This window comes from Denticeps clupeoides, chromosome 9 (genome assembly GCF_900700375.1).
Source record: "Denticeps clupeoides chromosome 9, fDenClu1.1, whole genome shotgun sequence".
In the NCBI taxonomy this organism is placed as follows: domain Eukaryota; kingdom Metazoa; phylum Chordata; class Actinopteri; order Clupeiformes; family Denticipitidae; genus Denticeps; species Denticeps clupeoides.
This window is the reverse complement of record NC_041715.1, coordinates 7,809,834-7,831,887: the sequence shown is the minus strand read 5'-3', so window position 1 is coordinate 7,831,887 and position 22,054 is coordinate 7,809,834. Positions and strand designations below refer to the sequence as shown.

Sequence of the window (22,054 nt, the reverse complement as noted above, 5' to 3'; positions counted from 1 at the left end):
CTTCCTCACACTAATGGCCCGGGTTCAAAGGGAGGAAAAGACTTTGCAAATCTCTGAAGTGGGGAGTAATCTGTGTTCGCCGGTCACGATCCCAGCCGCCTACGGTCCACAGGGCGAGGTGTGTGTGCGGTGTGTGAACCCCGAGCGCACGGATGCTGCGGAGGACGGGAGGCGGGGGGGGTCGTAAGCGGGTCGGAGGGGAGGGCCGTGACATCCGCGCGCTGGGCCTCTCCTCTGTGCTCCTCTCACAGCAGAGTTGGGGCCGTCGCACTGCCAAGAACCACAAACGTGGAGCTGAGGCGTTCACCTAGAAAATATAATGTGCTCCAGCGAGATTGCGGGACCCAGGGCCTGCCAAAAAACAGCTGCCCATCAAAACTGGCGTGGGTTGTGAGGAGTTTCACGTGTCGCAGCATTGTCATCGGGTGTCGGTGGGCGTGTCGCTCTATGAGCGTCCGGCTGAAGCAGTGGTGGGGCAGTGGTAGGGGTGGTAGTAGCCTAGTGGTGAACACACTCGCCTATGAACCAGAAGACCCGGGTTCAAATCCCACTTACTACCATTGTGTCCCTGAGCAAGACACTTAACCCTAAGTTGCTCTACTGTAACTACTGATTTTAAGTCTGATAAATGCTGTAAATGTAAAATGTAAATGCAGCGGTGGCCTATTGGCTAAGGAATAAGAAGGATGTTGGTTAGAATCCCGGTCCACCAAGGTGACACCGAGGTGCCACTGAGCAAAAGCACGGTCCCCACATTTACATTTACATTTACAGCATTTATCAGACGCCCTTATCCAGAGCGACTTACAATCAGTAGTTACAGGGACAGTCCCCCCCTGGAGACACTCAGGGTTAAGTGTCTTGCTCAGGGACACAATGGTAGTAAGTGGGATTCGAACCCGGGTCTTCTGGTTCATAGACGAGTGTGTTACCCACTAGGCTACTACCACCCTGACGTGCTGCTCCCCGGGCGCCTGTCATGGCTGCCCACTGCTCACCAAGGCAGTCACTTCACTTTCACTGAGGCATCGTGAGCAGTAGAACGTTAAAAGGAAAGGACCCTCATCAGTTATATTGGGAATACGTTCAAGACTCGATAGTTTTGGAAAGTACTGCACTTTCCACTTTGACAATTCACATTTTCACATCAAAAGTTATTTTGAGATTTTTTTGTCTTCCATGACAAACTAAAGCATGAAGTGACCTTTAATAGAAAAATATACACAAATAATTATAGTTATTTCATAAAGTTAGAAATATCAAACTGATAAACGTTACAAACATTAATTCTGTCAAATAATTGTCAATTTGCTGCGTTTGCAGCTTGGCACACCTTACAGTGTCTTGCTTTAGCACAGCATTGATTTTCTATCAACAATAAAGACCATAACTTTTTAACAGGAGGGTACATGAACATACATGGAATAATGTGATTTTTAGAAACTGACAAATCATTCCATACTTCATATAGATAAGCTCTCTCACAAGGTCTGTGTCAGCAAACTATATTTTGGTGTTGGGAATAAGGTCATGGTGTTCGGAAATTCAAATTAACTTGATAAATAATTGAAGGCTTCGTGACTACATATATCACAATACCACACATGATAAGAGGGGATGGAGATATGGTGGAATCAAGGAAAGTTCTATTGAGAAACCTGTCATTGAGGCAGACTGATATGTCATTGAACCACAATTAAACCGTGCAAACGGGGTGTAAAGGTGAAAGGTCGTGGTGGATTATTAATGCCTTGTGCACTTCTCAGTTTGTGGGAAACTTTAGTCCAATAGACGTGGTGTGTTGTTACTACATTATTACATTACATGACCTTTAGCTGACACTCTTGGCCTGGGGGGCTTATGATCAGTAACAGTGACAGTTACCCTGGAGGGACACAATGGAAGTAAGTGGGGTAAGTGGTTATGGGGTGAGGCTATTACCACCCGCTACTAGTACACAGGCACAGGGATGGCTGTGGCATTCATCTTCAGCTGAACAGCCTGCTCTACAAGTACCATTCAACGGAAGATGAGACGAGGAAAGACATACCATAGTGTTTGACCTGTCCATTACTGCTATTTACATTACTGCTATCCTGACCCCAGTGCTTTCTTCGAGGTGTAGAATGATGGATGATTATGTGCATGCAGGGTGGAGCTCCGGCTGTGAGATATAGTGAAGTCTTTGTTGAAGAGGAGCGCTGAGGTTTGGGTGGATATAGTGTATTCTCTGGAATGGCTCTGCCTTTCCCAGCATGCTCAGAGGACTAGCGCTCTGCTCTGAGTTTTGTGTGATAAAACAAAGAGCGGAGGGGAGCTTTTATTCCTTAGTGCGCCCTCTGGACAGTAGGGCTGTACTTTGAAGTGTCCTGTGCACTTTTTATCGACTCATCGTAGACAGCAAGACACAGGTGTTGCACATCAAAGCCCTGAAATCGCTCTATACGGTGACGTTGCGTATTTTATGGCCCTTAGGTCAGTGGTTGACAATATAAGTGGGGATTATGTGTTCTCAGCACATTCCTGACCCGAGATTTTCATTTTTGTTGAAGCTGTTTATGGGTTTTAGTCATGAGACGCGACTGTAACTGGACGCATTCTCTCACGGCGTCTGGAAAAGTGTAGAGGCAGGGATCAAAGGTTTATTGGTGGGTAGTGTGCAGTGTGACATTTGATGACTTACTCATTTATGAGCTGTTTTTAACAGTCTTTTGTAGGGTTTATGAGGGTTTCTAATCATTATGTCACTTATGGCAAACATGCATTATTGGTTTTGTGGTGCCAAGTACCCGGACTTTCCATTGTGCTGTACCCAATGTTTTTACGATTTGACCAGAGTGAGTCGGATTGTATTTGCAAATACCACATATTAAGTGGCATTTTCATCCTAACGCTTTTCATTTTATTGTCTTTCGCCTGCACAGCTTCATTTTTAACAATTTGGATATTTGGGGCTGAGATCAGGAACCACATAAGAGGGCAGCAGGTGCTGCCGTGGCCTTAATTGCTGAAAATGGAAAGCGAGAAGGGCTGCCAGCAGGACTAATGTGGCCTTTAAGAGGTGCCTCCAGCTTTCAGGAGTGTTTAGTGAGCATCTCAGCAGCTCCCGAAATTTGCCTCTTTCCCAGATTGGGCACCAAACAAGGTGGAACATGGTGAACTGTAGTTAAATGTAAGCCTAGGAAATTATACAATCACGGTCAAAAATTCAGCTTCATATCGGTCATTCACTCAGCTTTGGTCATTTTTCACAATCATGTGGCAATCATGCAAGACAAAGAGTATCCCGATTGGCTTATTTTGCTTACAGTGTGGACAGGCTTTTGCTTAACTTCTTGAGGACAGACGTTATGAAAAGTGAAATAGGGAGCGTGCCCCAGCAGTGGTGGCCTAGCGGTTAAGGAAGTGGCCCCGTAATCAGAAGGTTGCCGGTTCGAATCCCGATCTGCCAAGGTGCCACTGAGGTGCAACTGAGCAAAGCACCGTCCCCACACACTGCTCCCCGGGCGCCTGTCATGGCTGCCCACTGCTCACACAGGGTGGGTTAAATGCAGAGGACACATTTCACTGTGTGCACCGTGTGCTGTGCTGCTGTGTACCACAAGTGACAATCACTTCACTTTCTCATTCTAATTTCACTGCGTAAAGCTAGCATGGAGTGAACTGGCTAAAAACAGAGCTGAATGAATGGATTTATATGTTAACAAACTGTTTATTTACTTGTGTGTTCACCTAGAAAATGTTTCCCATATAGAACAATTTATCATGATCTCTTTTTTTGCCAATTTGCCCAGGCCTAGTTGAATGTGTTTTGTGTGTGTGTGCGTAAATACGTGGACAGATGGGGTCAATCTATTACTCAGACCTCAAATGTTGGAGGGGGCTAAATCCACTATTCAAGAACGTACCACAAACCTTTACATATTTTTCTCCATGCTTTCATTTCCCACTCCAATCACTTTCTAATCCACTGAGCATACAGTTCACTACACCGTAGAGAATCGTGTCGGATGTGGATGACTTGTCTCCCAGTACTGAATAATGAAGAGAAAAGGGATGTAGAGTAAACCTACTATATCCCCAGAAGATGGAGCACTGACAGAGACTCTGGTTTGGGAGAACGGCAAGCTCCTCTCGTTTCACTTCCCTGCCTCTGGAACACGAAACCTTAAAGGGGCCGATTGTTTTGCGAACCCCATCATGGTGGCCGGGGCCGCTGCCGAGACGGAGGGCCCGTGTGCGCCCTAACCCCCGCAATCCTCCAGATGCTTGGAGTTCACGGCAGGCAAACGTATCCGAAAACGCTGAGGCTCGGAGAAAAGAGAGGGCCTTCTCCAGCTCTCATTATCAAATTACTCCGGCCTGTTTTCATTGGCAGCTCCATGGCCCACACAGCCGCATACATACCGCTCCTCCTAAAGAATGGCACCACCAGCGTACTCCCCAGCAGTTTCCAAAATGAAATGCGAAGAAATTCCAAGTGTGAAAGAAGACAGTTGGAGCGTTCTGCGGTGCTGAGAGATCCCCAGCCTTGGTTGAAATCATTGGCAATTAATTCAGAACAAATTCATTTTTTTATCCACCACTGTGCAGTGGAGACCATTTTGCACTGAGCGTGCACAAGCTCAGAAAAAGACATCATCCTGAGCCATGACAGGACATTCTCCAGGTGTGACGGTGACATGACAGTGACAAGGCTTTTCAGCAATTGACTTTTTCACCCCAATCATAGTGATAACTTTGCAGGCCTTTGCCAAGTTCATTTCACTCTAAGATACTACCAGCAGCCAGATCATTCTGTAGTTCATTCTGAAGTTCAACCTGAAGCTAAACTGATTGAGTTTGGCCTGTACTCCCAGGTAATCTCAGGTTTATATTTTTACGACATTTAGCAGATGCCCTTTATCCAGAGCGCCTTACAATCAGTAGTTACAGGGACAGTCCCCCACTGGAGACACTCAGGATTAAGTGTCTTGCTCTAGGAAGTAAGTGGGGTTTGAACCTGTGTCTTTTTGGTTTTTAGATTCATTGATGAGTGTGTTATCTGCTAGGCTACTAGCACCCTGGTTTGGGAGACTTCCTTGAAAGCTTCGGTAGTACCACCCTGGGCTCAGGGTTAATCCCTGTGCCCCAATAATGGAAATGTTGTGCTGCAATGTGATGTGCGTTGTCCTTCAGATTAAATGTTATATGGAGGTCCTGACTTCCTGAGGTCATTGAAAGATCAATTAGAGGTTCCCTTGCACCCAGGCTAGTCCCAATACAGCCAATGAGATGGTCTCATCAAGGACTGTAGAGTTCAAACAAGCCAGTGGAAAACCACATATCCCGGTTGGCTTGTCACTCGTTGGGAGTCATTGTCCAGGGAGTCATTGTTCTGGAGAATTTCACACCTACAGGTATCCAAGATAGCACTTCCCATAAGTACATCTCATTCTGAGTGGCATCACCATCCTCACAGCAGGCTGCAAAATGACAGGGGGCTAAATTGAAAGGAAAGAAAGTAGAAAAAAGAAAGCGATAACTTGAGCCCCACCAGAATTGCTTCATTTTTATATTCCCGCAATGTCAAGAGTGTTCAACGGAACATTCTTTGCAATGAATCTCAAAGCACCTGGGTGCAGGCATTAGATTTTTGGGGATCTTTTTCCTATTAATTGATCAGAATTATTATACTGACTACATTGTGACATGTTTACCAGTCACACTTAGAAAAAAGCTTGTTTCACATTGACAGCTGAAGATTGACTTTTCATTGCCGGAATGCCAGACCACTAAACAAACAATTTTCAGCGCAAAAACCAACATTACAACGCTGAACAGTCTGAACAGCAAAATATTAATATATAATTTTTTTAAAGGGGCTGATTTCACATTGCATTGCTGGGCTAATTGGGTCTTACTCGTATAACCTCCTATCTGGCTCTTTCTTTAGTGCTATGTGTTGTCTGCCCTTTTTAACACACCACAGGGCATAGATCCCATATCCGCATCCAGATTCACCTGAAATTAATTCCGATTTCAGGGCTTATTGATTCCTATAGAGTATGTGCATTGCGTGAGTGCAGGGTGGACACTATAACCTCCTAGCCCCTATTGGACTGCAACACCTGCGCCGTGTAATCCTGCCGTACAGCTCTTTTTCTGGCATATCGCTCAGTTGGAGTCCACAATTCTGAGCCTCTCAGTGTATGAAGGAAGTCAGGCTTTCCTTTGGCAAAGGTCAATATTTCCAGACATGAAAGTCCATTGTTTTGTGCTTGAGAGTTTTGTGGACATGCTGTCATGACTCGGTGTCAGGCTTTAATGATGGGCTTGATGGAGGAAATCAAAAGCTCAGTGGAACCTGGGCTTTCCTGGGCACTCTGTGGGATGCTAGGTGATTGGGGCATGAGCTTTGAAGCAACATGTTGGCTGGCGATCTATTAATGTAAAACATTTCTTTTTCAAAGTGCTTTATTCAAGCTCAGAGTTGCTCAGCCCACAGGAACCAAGGCGCTCTCCGCAACGTTCTGTCAATTTGCGGTGAGTGAAGGTGAGCAAGAGAGCCTTCCCCACTGACACAAGCTCAAATGCTGCTCTTTCAGATGTTTGTTCAAAGTGCATTTGTCATGACAGAATAGCCTAAAGTGTGTTTATAAACGGGCAGTTTTGCTTGAACCCCATGTTCGTTTAATACCTTAAGCGTGGAATATAAATTTTGAAACGCCTGGATGCATCTCATGTATGATCAAAGTTCTTTATGTTTTTCATGCTGATGATAGACTGCATAGACAGATGCGACCATAACACACAGCTCCCAGTTATCAGAAATTCCTGCCATGGAAATAAGACAGTAACCTTCAATACGCAGGATTAGCATAATAAAATAGGATCATAATATGAGTTATATTATATAGTTACATTTATTATATAACTATACCCTTGCCTTCAACAACCTTCAGTGGTGAGGATGCTAGTAGCATGCAGAGAATTTTTTGGGGGGGTCTCATTAGCAAGGCCAAGTCGATAAAGTAAACCAGATGAACAGCTTAGGATTTTAGGCTGACAAATCTCTCAACTCTCAACAAAGTCAACATGTGCAGATCTGAGACCATGATGGGATTTGGAAAGGGACAGGGAGAGGAGGCTCTGGATTGGCCAATGCTGGTATCTCTGTGGTGAGTTATGGATACATCCCTCTGGCCTTTGGGAGATCGGTGACTATCGGGGGGGCAGGCTAGCCTACTTCCCCCACCGCGGTCTTCTTTGGTCTGGTGCGAGACGGGTCTGGCGGTGGCTGAGGGGGTAGCCCCCCGAGTGGCTTTGTGTGAGTGAAGTAAGGATGACCCAGCCCCGAGTGCTCTGTATTCATCTTTCATTAACCTCTGAGCTTCATTATCCTCCCCCAGCTCTTTTAAGCGCTCCCGTTTTTTCTATTTTTCTTTTCTTTCTTCCTGCTAATTAACGACAGACCCCCAAAGAACATCTTTCTCCCTCTTTATTTCTTTTTACTCTGTCTGGGTCTCTGTCCTGCCTCCCAGACTCTTTCCCCTTTTCTTTCTTTTTTTAGTTTTTTTTTGCATGTCTCACTTTTTTTTATCTTCTCTGTATCCCCCCCACCCTTCTCGTTTTATGCCTCTCTCTCGCTCTCTGGGCCCACCTCTGATCTGACCTGACAAGTCCTAAGCTACCATTTCCTCACGCTGTTTAACTCGGACCACATTTTCCTCCCCGAAAAGCGTCCTGCTTTTGGGCTGGAGAAGACCTTTTTCCCGGCGCCGCACCTCCCTCCAGCCCTCCACGCTCGCTCCCCTCCTCGGCCACATCTGGTTTGGATCTGCCGGCGTGTGCTGCAGTGTCACTGATAGGAGCCGAGCTGGAGATTCGACTTTGATTTTTCTCTCTTCCTCCCTCCTCCTACTTCCTGTCTCTGTGCTACAATGACTGTGTTTGTGACGGAGCCACTATGCAGTTTAGCTTGTGTGTGTGTTTTTTTTTGTATGGATTCTTTATGTGTGCATTTTGTTTTGTTTGTGCATGTGTGAGCACGAGTGAATGTATTTGAATATTTTGTGCAGTGGTGGCCTAGCGGGTAAGGAAGCAGACCCTTAATCGGAAGGTTCCCGGTTCGAATCCCAAGCTGCCACTGAGGTGCCACTGATCAAAGCACCGTCCCCACACACTGCTCCCCGGGCGCCTGTCATGGCTGCCCACTGCTCACCAAGGGTGATGGTTAAAAGCAGAGGGCACATTTTGATGTGTCACCATGTGCTGTGCTGCAGTGTTTCACAATGACAATCACTTCACGTTTCCACTTTATATGAGCATGTGTGTCTGTTTGCATGTGTATGCATTTGTCTCTTTTAACGTAGGTCCTTGAGTCAACATGTGCATATTGCGTGTGTATACCTGTGTGTATGAGTTGTGAGTGTTTAAAGTCCTTGCTACATTTGTTTTGTGGGTGATCCCGTTCTCCAGGCCGTTTTTTGCTCTTTAATCCCAGGTGCCACCAGTTGCCATCTTCTCTCCTGTATCCCGACTTTATCTAATTTTTTTTTTCTGCTCTGCGGTGTGCATTCCAGATTGATGGCGCGCTGTTAGAAATAACAGTGTCCTTTTATACGTTTATTGGCTTTTTCATGTCGACATGTTTCATGGTGTTACCTGGCATGCAGTTGGCCATTGTCCACTGTTTTCAGTTGAGCAATAACAAAGATGAACTTAAGTGTAATGTTCTTGGAGGTGGGCCTGGCTTCTCTTATTTGTTGCCATTGTGTGCATTCGGGTGGCCATTCAGCAGGCAGATTTGTTTTGTGTTACATAATGCTTTTGCACAATTCAGGCCACCAGTCATTTTGTATTTTAACAGCAAAATGGAAAAATTGCCTGAAATTCTTTTGTTAGCTGTGAATTGTGCTCTTTTCTAAGCTTTCTCAGAATGGCTATTATTATTTCTTCTTGGATGACACAGAAATGAGTTTTTTTACCGGGTTTGTACTGTTTGGCCATCAACACTGAAGCCTAAATGTACTTATTTACATTCTTATTCTCTTTTTTTTGTATTATATTTAATCATCAGCAAGCAGCAAGCACCTCTCAACAAAAGGCGTTTATCTGACAGGGGGAAGCTCGAGAAACCATCACGAGGATGCTGCCTGAGCTGGCGTTGGGACGCACGGAGAAGTGTGTCCGGGTGAACTCCGTGTCCAGCGGCCTGGCGGACGCAGACCTGGAGGTCGTCCTGCAGGGGAAGCTGCTGCCCGTGGCCCTCATGCTGCCCAAGGTGGAGAACAGGGAGGAAGTGCAGTGGGTGAGTTTTTTTTCCCATTGAGTACTTCCACTCCACAATCAAGAGTCAGGAACTAGATCCAACAGCACCCCGTGTTCTAGTCGTGCCTGTTTTCCCTTGAGCAGTGAGGACAGTGTCTAGTTAAAGCAGCTGTGAACTGATCTGAGACTGAAGCCCAAATCTAACTATCCATTATTCATTTTTCCCCCCTGATTTTTATATTTTTCACGCCTATTCTATTTATCTGTCCCCTCTTTTCTAGAGCAGCTTCACTAATTACTGGTTCAGTCCCGCTGGAGTAACACCATCTTAAGTGTGTTGATCAGGGGCGCAGTGGTAGCAGCAGGATTTGTGGAGTTCACACTTTACCGCCCTACAATTATTTACAACACGTTCGGCACAGAGCAGCAGACCCCTTTTGCATCAGTCTGGCGATTCGTCTCTTTGTGTTTTGCGCAGAATTGACTGGCTGTCACACCAGTGGACATCACACAACGAGCATCCACGGGAAAGCCAGGAGCAGAGCATTGTACGAAAACACTTGAGAAACACTTAAAACATCTGACATTTTCAAGCTTTTATTTATTTCTTTTTTTTGCGTCCCCTACATATATATATAAACTCATGAAGTAAGAGGAAACCACAGGTCTCTTCAAAAGAATAATAACAAACTTTTTCCATTTCCCTGTAAAATGGGAATTGATCCCTGTTGCTGGGCCCTGGGAGACAGGGGTGTTTTCCTTGGCATTTGCTCAAGAAAGCAAGGACATTTTGAAATTTGGCCTTAGAAGTAGTTAGATGTGACTGAGAAATGAGAGAGTCTCCCTGCTTTCATCTGCAGTCAGGGGCCTTTCATCAAGCTCAGGGGCCTTTCAGATGAACCGTGTCCTTGCTGGCGCAAAAAAATTATAAAACCCAAAAAATTATAAAACTCAAAATGTATAAAAATTCTCATCCCAGTCTAAATAAGCAGCAAATAGATCTGGTTCTGTTCACTTATTTCACTTATTGAACCCTTTAAGCCAGGGGTGGGTAAGCTCAGGGTTCACATTGACTTTTACAATTTGTCAGACGGACCAGATGCACCTCACTTTTAGTAGGGACTGTGTTGCTTATCAGTCGGCGCTAGCTAGCCTAGAAAGGAAAGGAAATGTGCCAGGAAATGAGCGGGTTGGATGTAAATAGTTGAATGTTGCATGTCGAGATGTGTGTTACATGGGGGGTTAAACACAATCGAGTGTAGGTGGGAGGTTAGGCATCGTCTCCATTGCGTGGTGCCAGAGAGTAAGAGCAGCCGCATTCTCGCTAGTCAGTAAGTAAAAATGGGCGTGTTGTACTGTCGACTACCAGCTTGCATGAATAAAAAGCTCTTGTTCCAGCCATAATGATTCAGGTGTGCTCCCGGACACATTAACATCACAGTCACAGTTGTCCCACACCCCAGACATTGCTTTCGTTGCCAGAGGCTGGAGTCCGTTTCAGCTCCGCACCTCCTCACCATTTCTCGTTAGTCACCCTACCGCTCCTTTACCGTGCAAACATATGGTTAAACGTGTGGTTTAAACGGCTGACCTCAGACAGGCTGCCCTTTGAAGGTATATGGACTGTGGGCAAATATAATGGTTATATAGAATGGTTATAAATAAAGTATTACATAATAAGCACTTGGTTCTTTTGGTGATGCGCTTGTGTCAATGTACCAAGGTTTGAACAATTCTGCAGTTCTGACGCTTAATACAGAAGTTCTACGTCTTTGTCAGAATGAGCATTATGAAAGCTTTCATAAAGTAATTCGGAATGGTACGAAAATGGATTTACAATACAGAAATACCTCGCATGTATATATATTTTTTCATTTTATACTCAAAACAGTTTTAACAGTTTAAAATCACAAGAACAAGTAACCTTTATCACAATATTCTTTTGTGAAAATATACATTTCAATCATTTCAACCTTAAAAGGCAGTATCAGCAGTAGGGGGCCGTAAAAACAAATCACTAATTAGATTTTAAAATCGAATATTGATAAGATTCTTGTCTTGCAGCACAAATTGAACTAATTGGCGATGCAGGGTGGAACAGTCGCACGTGAAGTGGGTGTGGGCGCTTCCTACAAGATATCCTCTGTAGACCTAGCAGGTCGGGAGACGGTGGCATCATTAAACAACGCACTTCCTGAGCATCTCCATATGTGCCACCACACCCGGATGCGACAACACAGCCCCGCCCCCCAGCCCTCCTCCACACCCTCGACACGCCACCCCCCCTCCTGTCTGACCCCAACCCTCCTTGGGCAGAAACCTGCATGTATTCAGCCGCACCACATGATATATGCTTTTTTAGACCTGAAAAGGAGGTGCAATGTCTTAACTAGGTAAAGGGAGGGTGAGAAAGAGGGAGCTGGGGTAGGGGGTCCAGTCTGGTCCCCACAGCCTCTCCCGGCCAGAAGCAGGAAGTTTTTAACTAGTGGCCTTAATTAGCGCCCATATATTTCCTGGGCTGGGCTCCGTTTCTTCCCTCTTTTAATTGCTGACAGGTGTTCTACCAGTTCTCCTTTTCTCTGCTTTTCCTTTCCTCAAGGCTTTTTCCTGTCCTTTCAGAAATCGCTGGTACCTGTGGGGCTGGAAAAAAAACGAACAAACAGAATAATACTTTCATTCACACTTAAACAGAAAATGCACTGCTTCATGTAATTCACATGCATGTTCAGCTGAGATTTGTAGGGCAAAAATACAATGTTGAGCTTTTGTTGCTTTTGAAGACATGCAAGCTTGGGTCTTAGCAAAACATCCGGTAAGATCCAGTAAGGTCTGGGCTGAATGAAAAGAAATAAGAAAATTTGGCATGTGATTCATGAGCAGCCCTTGGATTAGGTGTCAGACACACACACACACACACACACACACTGAGATGCACTGCATGCATCATTTCAGTCCATCAGACACCTCGCATATGTTACAAGTAAGGAGCGTTTTCTATTTTCTGGCCTCATATGTGGGTGACAGGTGAGCAGCGTACAGTCGCGTGGCCATGAGCAGAACACGTTCTTCTCAAGTCACGCGCGCGGGGGTGTGCTGGAGCGCAGCGGGGTGCGCGAGATTGAGAGCATCCCGACCTAACGCAGGCCGCCGCCCACCAGTCACGAGCGCCGAAACATGAAACAGACCAGGTCTCCCTCGGCGTCCATGATCCCTAGTGGCCCCCTGAGTCCAAAAAAACAGCAACCTGGCCAGTAATTTCCCATTTACTGTTGAGTACATGATTTTTATGCGGTGACGTACAAGAAAAAAAAATAAAAAATCATCATTTCACAATAATCACAACAATAAACCATTTCCTGTAACTGCAAAATCAATTGCAAAAAAAACTAAAAAAGAGTAAAGTAGTGTGAAAAAGACTCATGGAACAATGACATTATTTAGAGAGAGACTCTGTTCTCCTATTGTTTTCAGTATTGTTCTCCATCTGTAGACACTACTGACACTTTCACTATTTAATTATTCTTATTAGTGTTTTACACTTTAAGACAGTCCCTGAACGAAAAAAATAAATAAATAAAATAACTTAGTTTCACTACTGACTCCGTCCCCCAGATTCGCCCAATAGGGATCTCCGCAATGGCTCAGCCGGTCCGGCTGTCCGCACAACTGGCCTGGCAAAGGATTTATGCCAGATGCCACCCTCCCCGTCTACCTGGGCTTGGGACCGGCACCAAGAAATACACTGTCACAGAAAACTTTTGCACAGTTCTCTGTATAAAAATATTTTAATTCTAATGTTTTTGTACATTTGAGCTATTGTGCGGGACCAAAGGTCTGAGAGTGTTGGAAATTAAGAAAAACTAAACCTTGGAACCTTGAAAGGATTATTTATTGTTCAGCATAAATTTCAACAAGGTTTATGACACTCTTGGTGTATTCGAATACACAAACATTCTTCACAACTTTTATGTCAGACAGTTATTAAATTCTGTAATCCATAATGACAGTGAGCATATGACTATATAAAATGTAAAATAGTCGACCTTTGACCCCCAGAGTGTGTGCTGCTCCAGTGGCACGATGGACGGTCTGATAGGATCTCCTGGGCTCGTCTAGTTCCTCGGCGTTGACTTACCTTCATCTTCCACGCCGACCTCGGACGGCCCTGTCAAAATCCAACATCAGCTATTCTCAAATCATTTGCACGTTAACAAGCGCGTTGTAGCTGTGATGCAGGCCGGAGTGTGAATGACCCTCCCTCTCCCGGCCTCCCTTTTGTGTGTAAGTGTGTGTGTTTGTGGGTTGCCCGACTTGTCTGCGCTGGATTAAACACTTGCTAACTGGCCCTTAGAGATTTGAAGTTGCCGTACCACAGGCCTGATTATCCTCTTTCTCTGCCTCTCCCTCCCTTTGTAGCCGGAGCCGTAAATCCCTCTGTTGTTTATTTTCCCCCTTTTTTTATTTATATTAGGAGTGGAACCTCCAGACTGATTTGTTGCTAAAAGATGGGCTTACTTGTTCCCTTTTGTGTGGAAATCTTTTGCCCCGTCCTTCTCCCCTCGCTCCCTCTGCTTGTTTGACTGACAAGGCTTATTGGAGTATAACAGGCGTAACTCTCGCCTTTGTTCGGGGACAATTCTCCCACAAATTCGGAGCCATGTGCATTCTTGCCAGCCCACTACTGGGTGTGCACCGGGACTGAAAGAATCACCCACCCACCCCCTCGCCGCTCTCTGCCCATCCCCTCCCCCGCCTTTCTCTTTCTCTCTTCCTTTCTGCGCTTCTGTGAAATGAACACTTCAGCAGGCCGGAAACATTTAATCTGCCCCCGCCCCTTTTGAAGAAATTTAATTGAAACTTGTCCATTTGCCGCCCTTGTTTTTTTTTTCTTACTTTTTCTTTTCTCGCCCTGGATCTCATACGATCACGTTTTGCCCGTTCGCTTTGTTGTTTTTTAACTTCGGCCTGCGGTTCGAGGCTGTGGGGGCTGTGGGGCGACAAGGTGTGTTTTACGTTGCTGCTACCCGAAAGACCCCCAAAGACCGAACCGCCTCTGGATTGAGAAGGCAACAGTTGACCACTGGGAACGTTTCAATGTGATTGAATAAACATTTAATTCCAGGGTTTCGGCTGTCGTGCACTTAAACCGGTGAAAGCATACCAGTAATTTCCTGTCACTTGTAGACATCCTAATGGCTCGCGCAATCACAGCGCCGGGGCTCGGCATTGTTGGCCTCAGCCTTCTTTTTTTTTTTTTTTTTTTTTTTTCTTTCTTTCTTTCTTTCTTTTCTTTTCTTTTTTTTCCCTTCTTTTATTGAATTGAGACTGCATAAGTGCACCAAATCTGTCACAGCACCGGAAATGGGCCAGCGTGATGATTTTCCATAAAGAAAGAAAAAAAAAGAGCTCTGGCCAATAAAGCCAAAAATACAGCCCCCCGATAAAAGCTGAGAAAAAGGAAACTGAGCCCCGGCCAAACAAGCATCCCTCTTTGGGAACACCGATTTCTTTCTGTCGGGGGGGGGGACAATGTTATGCTAAGCCTTCAGCGTTAGTTTTTATGTTGCCATAGCAGCATTACTCCTGCAGGGTTGTGACCTCTGATGATTACAGTACAAAGCTTTATTGGGTCTTGAAAACCCCTTTGAAGATGAAAAGTCTTTGATGGTTTATATTTATGCAAATCTCTCAGATATGATTTATCCAACTGAGATTGAATGGGGAGATGATTAAAATTCTCCCCATTAAAAAAAAAAAATCCTTCAATGAAGGAATATTCTTTGAGCCAAAACAAGTGTGTGGCGTGGTGGATATATTTGTCTATGTTTTTTTTTTTTTTAATAATAGCGTTGACTTACCTGAGGTTATTTTGATCCTCCATCCCTTGTGTGTGAAGCGGGTAGCCGGAGTGAGGGAAGGTGGGGGGACAGGGAATTACACATTTCTACTTTGAGTTTTTTTTTTTTCCTCTCTCCCTTTCTCTTTTTTTCCTGGCTTTGAAAGGAAATATCTGACGGAGGGAGCTTTTGTGTGTTTCCAGATGATAGATTTTGGAATTTGGGCTACCCCACTGGCAGTCCAGACCTAGCTGTGAACTGGTCTGTTGGAAAAAAATCGGAATGCTTTGGTCTTCAAAGAACTAAACTTCATTTTAAAGCCTTCTTAGGTAAGCTCAAATATTAGTGGGAAGCGTACGGGAATGAAAGCCGGAGCCGAGTGTCATATCACAACCCCGATTGTCCCGCATCTCGCCGTTGCCTCGACTGGGGGAACCGGACTGCAGAACACTCTAATAAAAACTGCTCTCAAAGAGCAGCCTGAGTCTTGTTTCTTCCTTTTCATTCCCTTCCTCCCCCACCTTCCCCTCTCTTTTTTTTCTGGTTCTCACTCAAAAGACACACTGGAACATGTGGTATTTCTTGAGGGGCTCTGTGGAGGATGTACTTTAGGGTGCAGAAAATTTGAACTTGATCCGCGCTTTTACGGCCATCAGATGTGATATCATAATGCACCCTCCCCTTCCACATCCTACAGGAGATTAAAAATAGGAATTTCTGACACCGGCTGACTTTTTTTTTCTTTTTTTTGTGAGAAGGCAATGTTGCTGAAGGTGGTTGTTAGAGACGTGTGTGTTTCAGTTTGTTGGCAGGTTTCTGCAGCACTTGAAGGGCCGGGCGCTGTCGGAGCCTGTTCGCCTAGTCGCCTTTGTGGAAACCGCTGTGGGTCTGCTCAATTTTCAGGTAAATGATGTCCAAATTGTGCACACGTTAGTGTTTTTATAGGACTTTTATTATATATCAGTGTAGCCATGTGTCAGTAGAGTTTTCATGAAAAAAAAAAAACATTTTTTAGTCATTTGGGTTCAGTTAAATGTGTTTTTCCCCCTTTCGTTGAATCCAGTGGGAAAGGACATGTTTTCTTTATATGTGTAAAAGCACACAGTCCTTGCTGCTTTTGATTTTCTTTATTTCACCTTATTTCTTTGATTTAATCTTTTTTTTTCCATTATTAGTTTTTGTCTTGAACACGCAGCTGGGCTGCAAGAACCGAATCCCGGAGCAGGAAAATATTGCAGCGTCACAGCAAGAAGTGAAATTAATTTGAAAGCCGACAAAAGCATCAGACAAATTCCATCTGTTCCATTCCTGACTCACACTCCCAAACGTCACCCTCCCCGCGTTCAGCCTCTCGGCCCTGGACACCCTCTCGCTCTCACACGTTTTTTTTTTTGTTGTTTTTTTTAATTTCGTAATTTATTACGGCGGGAACTAACATCAGGCCGCTCATTAACCGGCCGCGTGGACACGAGTGTGGGAGCGGGGCTGGGGGTTAAGGAAGCTGGCACGTTCGGGGTGGGAGACCACCATGTTGAAAGTGTGTCCAGAGGACAGGAGAGGTGCGCTGATGGTGGAGATGTGAGTTGATGGAGTGCCAGGATGTCTGCTTCCTCTGACTACACACACGTGATTACACACTGCTTTGTGTATCCTCTGTCGCTGTCAGGACGTGTGTGAGGAGCTTCAGAAGCTCCAGCCGGAGGTTGGCCTGCATCACGACGGTGTCGTCTTTGGTTCGGACGACTTTTGCGCCAGCATAGGTTCTGTCTTGATTAAATCATTAAATCATTCGAAATAATCTATGAGAATTTCGACTGATTGTGTGCATATCTCCGCAGGTGCCACGCGAACCAGCGACGCCCGGGAGCTGCTCTACGCCCGGCAGAAAGTGGTGGTGACCGCCAAAGCGTTCGGCCTGCAGGCCATCGACCTGGTTCACATTGACTACCGGGACGAGGCAGGGCTCCGTCAGCAGGCCAGGGAGGGAGCGCTGATGGGCTTTACCGGTACGGCTCCCCATCTCGGCTCCTCCTACAGTACCACGCTGCTCCTCTAGATGCCAACAATGCATCGCTGCTGAAGCCTCCTCAAGTGTCCTCTAGAATCGGAAAAAAAAATAACCGCTCCCTCTAAATGTCAAACAACCGCAGCCTTATTCCGTCCTCTTCTTCCAGATCTTTTACCAGATTACTGTTTTACCATAGACCTCTGCAGCAGCAGAGGCTCTTCAGGCATCCATAATGCTGTGCTCGATATATATCGATATGAGTGTATTCAGCGCTATTAAACCCTACAGGATATAAGCGTGATATTGTGGGCCCCGTATGCTGGCAAGCGCCATTTATTGAAGCCACGACCATGTTCTGTGCATACTGATCTGATTGGACACTGCTCTGATTGTTGGGGAGAAATCGTGTTTTTTACAGTTTTTGTGAGTTTCCAGTAGTTTGCTTTGGCTGCTCTTCCACACAATAAACAAGCAGTTGGTTATAACTTTGTTTATGTCACGATACAGGGGTTACGATTCGATATATCTTGACATATTGCAATACTGTACATAAAAATCTAATTGTACATTTGTATACAGGTTGAAGTAAAAAAAAGGTCTATATATATATATATATATACACACACACACACACACACACACACGTATTAGTGAATCCTGGTTTAAATGCTAATCAAGAGCATTTTTTTTTTTTAAAGAGGATTAAAAATTATATAGAATTTGTTACCGATACAGTATTGCAAAAATAATACTATCGTCTATCCAATTACTCTCATGTATCCACACCATTAGTTCCTTCTAGGTTCCAGCAGCTATTCAGTATTGGCGATAATCAGTTTTTGTCCTTGCTGAAAATAGTTGTACTGGACGAAATATAAGATATTTAAAAGTGGTGTCAACTTACGCCCTGTGATATCCATAAATATATCCATAAATAACAGACTAAAGGGCAAAATACAATATTTTACGTGTTTTTACTGAAAAACGGGACTTACATGTTTTGGCATAGTAACTATTATGTAATTATGGATGATAGGAAAATCGTTTCTGGAAATTCAGTATCGGCCAAACCCATCCTTTTCCCGCGGCCCATTCCTCCAGAGCGAGCCCTCAGCACGGCGTCACCCTCCCTAAAGCCCAGCAGCCTTTCTGCAGGCATGGTCAATAGAGGACGGACGCGCTGGCTTTATGAAAATCCAACCCTTCGCTTCTGTCGCTTCCGCCAGTTCCCGGGGTCCTCGGAGTCCTTCATCCCTCTCTTCACCCCCGTCCCCGCCGCTCCCTGCCCCCCATCTCCTTTTATTGTGCTCGTTAGTGTGTTTTATGAATTCTAAAAACGCCGCTTTGAATAGAGCCAGTTGTTCTCGGGCTGTACTGTTCGCCTTCTGATTCCGCGCCGGCTTATTATTTGTCATTACGATATGCACGCACGCCTGCCACATTCTAATTTGAAGAACTCACTCCAAGATAACCACTTGCCACAAATGATTTTATCTTTTGTGTTACAATAGTGGCAGAAAAAAAAAAAAAAAAAAAAAAAAACACGACATAATACCTTTGCGGGAGTAAAAAAAAAAAAAAAAAGTCAGTATGTTTCCATTTTGTTTGCTTTGTTCACAATTAAAGTGCGCGGGGGGGTAAATATATATATATTTTTGGAGTGTGTATGTGTGCATGTTTGTTGGATGTGATGGTAGGGGGGGGGGGGCGTATGTTCACAGCTAAGCTCCGTGTGGGTTTGTAGCCAGGCAACGCGAGTGGAGCCCTGGTGTGTGCGTAACTGGCCACAGGAGGCTGAAAACCGTCCTCCTCTGTGGATCTGCTAATGAATACGTAATTGCTGTTTGCAGAATGCATAGTGTTGCCCCAGCTAATCTGTGTATACAGTAACACTTCCTCTCCAGCGCAGCTATTTCCCTTTGTCTCGTCTCCTATTCTCTTCCTCCGCGGCCCTAATTTTGAGTTGAAAGTCTGTGATCCTTGTAATTATCAAACAATCTGTGGTTAGAATTTAATTAAGGGCTTTGCGTAAACTGGGTGGAAGTGGCTGGGGAGGTTGGCCTTGCATGTAAAGTAAAACGGAAGCATGCGGAAGGGCTGGGCATGTGCCACGTGGCACTTCCTTTATACAAGGCGTTTTAATGCATCGCAGGATTTTGTTTATTTGCCGTTTTCACAGAACGTGCTGTGCGGCGGCGAGCCGAGCGCTGACGCCATTGCGGCCGGGCGGAGCACCGGCTAACGAACCCGTCCCGCTTCTCGCACCACGGCAGCCGGTTCCCCCTCCGCCGTTCTACCGTCGCGTTGTGGGGAGCCTCTGCCAGCAACGCTGTTTACAGACCTTCTGCAGAGAGAAGGGGGAAACTGGGCCCGCAGCGCCTCCGGACTTTGTGACATAAGCATGGTGTGCGTGCTCCCAGAATGCAATTTAAAAAAGAAAAATTATAAAACAAAAGCATTTCCGGAGGAGCAAATCTCAGGAGCAGCTGCTCCCAGCAGACTTGACTGCTCATCAGTGTTTTAAATAGAAACATTAGCGTCCCTCCGTCACCTCGACAGCCTCTCCAGAGACCGGGGGGCATTTAAATACCACCAGCGAAGCAGAATCCATCCACTATCCACTTCCTAACAACACAGACACAAGCCAGACGATGGCACACTGGCAATGTCCGTCCAATTCCATGTGAAAGAGGTGCTCGGAGCACTTTGGATTAAGAGATTAATGGCGAGGGGCATATCGCGTAATCTTGCCGGTTGCAGACGCGAGTCTGTTTAAGGAGTAATGCTCTTCACGAAATCCGTACCTGCGCAACGGCCGACCTTCATCCGCTCAAGCACTTTAAGGGCATTAAAGTATTATATTATGGACAATATAATGTACTGGAATGTTACTTATTTGTCATAACTGTAAATGTTCATATGTATTCGTTTGCGAATATTTGAATCAACTTTTGCAACCATTTTGTTTGTTTAACTAGTCGATAGGGGCCTGGCGCGTTTCATTGACGACCCCCTCCATTGTAAAGGAGATTGTAATTTGATTTAAATGTGACAGATACACTGACTGCATCATCAGGCCGGTGACTCTGTGCTAAGTAAGAACGCTCCAATGAGACCCCCGACACCAGATGGCAGGTCACGATTGGCCGGCAGGCTCAAGGAAGTATGAATAATGGAACGCGGCGAGCCAATGGCGGGCCGCCGGCCGGCCCGGGCCCCGCCTCCCCGCCTACTCCGTTTCTGGCTGGGCTTAACAGGGACGGCTCGGGAACAGGTGGCAGCTTGCGGAAGGGGGCATATTTTGTTGATGTGAGGGAACTACCCCCTGCGACTCTATTCTGGAATGGGCGTAGCAGACAGGGTACGAGAGCCTCCTCTTTAGGCAGTTGATCCAACACGCCGCGTCCTCGGGGACTTTGAGGAGTGCAGAACACTGGCAGTGCACGCACTCACCACACCGAACCCGGGCATATTGTTCAGATGCTCAGACTCAAATAAGCTCCTGACCATTTGTGATGGACGCATGGGCATTTTTGTCTTTTTTCGTAGCCGTTCAAGACATTTGGCCCAAATTACACCATAACCCAAATAACTGATGGGAACAGAAATGTTCCACAGATGGCCCTCGAGAGGTGCGTGGCGAGGGTTAAACAGGGTAAGGCTAGCAGATGGGGCTGAAGGTTCCCTCTCTCACTAAATTCTGCTCCCGCCAGCCACCACCTTTAAGGATTTGTACCTCGGCGACGCCGTTAAGCCTTCGAGTGAAGGTTGCAGCGCTGTCGTTTTTCAAAAACCTGAAGTTATAGCTAGTTTAAGCTCGGTGCTGACAGGTTATGTCGGAACAGTTTCATCAGAGAGGGTGAATATGGTTATCATGTCCATTCTTCACAATCACACCGATGTCTACGTCTTTATTTACAACATTTTACAATATTCAGATTTTTAAAGAGGGGAAAAAAAATGATATATATATTCTTTTATTTTAATAAATGAAGGGATCACAGATGTCAGGCCATGCGCTGTTCCGAGGGCCAGTTTTAGTAACCAGACCCTCTCCTCGCGTGTCATAAACTGGGATTTCACGCTCATGTATTATTGTCACCTCCGATTCTTCACCCTTATAGCTGGTCATTAACTTGCACTGTCCTGCTCTTCACATATTTCTTTGCCTTTTCAGCCTGATGTCTATATCTGGATATGTGTGTGGATGTATCGCTGTATGTGTGTGTGTGTGTGTGTGTCGCTCGAACACAGACCCTGTAATGAGAAACAGACTGTAGAGCCATGCAGTCCCCGGTGCAGATTGAAGTGTAACTAAGCGTGCAGTAAAGTTCCAGAGTTCAGCAAGGCTCGGAGCCAAAATCGAGATGACACCCATGATTCATAGCATCCTGCGTCCCCGCGATGTCTCCCTCAAATTCAGCGGTGGCAGTAGAGGAGTCCAGCCCACTGCTGTCTCACCTCTAAACCGCACAGACATTTGTCATTTTAACATGTTTCTTCATTCATTTTCAGCCCTTAAAATGTTTATTTTTTTTGTATTTTTAATATTAAAATTATTAATATTATTAAAATTAAATATTATAAAAAAAAATGTACTCCACTTTATTCTAATTTTTGTGTTTTTGTCCCCTCTCAGGTAAACAAGTTATCCACCCCAACCAGGTCAATGTGGTCCAAGAAGAATTCTCCCCGAGTCAAGAGAGAATAAAGTGGGCACACGATTTAATAGCGTCCTTTAATGAGCATCAGGAATTGGGAAAGGTACAGTAGTGACGTATTTCTGTTCATATTTCTCACCGGTAATGAAACGTTGCTGCAGACGCGCCGTTCGCGCGTTCGTGTGTGCGGTTCGTGTGTTTCTGCACGCCCTGCCACACCCCACCAGCGTGCGGCGTGACGCGCCCCTCGCCGCTTTCACCGGCGCCCCCAAATTAAGTGCAGAATATTATTGCTC

At 45.4% G+C, this 22,054-nt stretch overlaps 1 protein-coding gene across 1 annotated transcript in view; it reads left to right on the top strand.

The window, feature by feature from the left end:
- Positions 1–22,054, top strand: part of clybl (citrate lyase beta like) — a 59,373-nt gene that overhangs the window by 33,420 nt on the left and 3,899 nt on the right. The window contains exons 3-7 of the mRNA XM_028992177.1: positions 9,104–9,292; positions 15,891–15,992; positions 16,756–16,849; positions 16,928–17,095; positions 21,737–21,861. Of these exons, the coding sequence (XP_028848010.1) occupies positions 9,104–9,292; positions 15,891–15,992; positions 16,756–16,849; positions 16,928–17,095; positions 21,737–21,861 (678 nt within the window). The remainder of the gene's footprint in view (positions 1–9,103; positions 9,293–15,890; positions 15,993–16,755; positions 16,850–16,927; positions 17,096–21,736; positions 21,862–22,054) is intronic.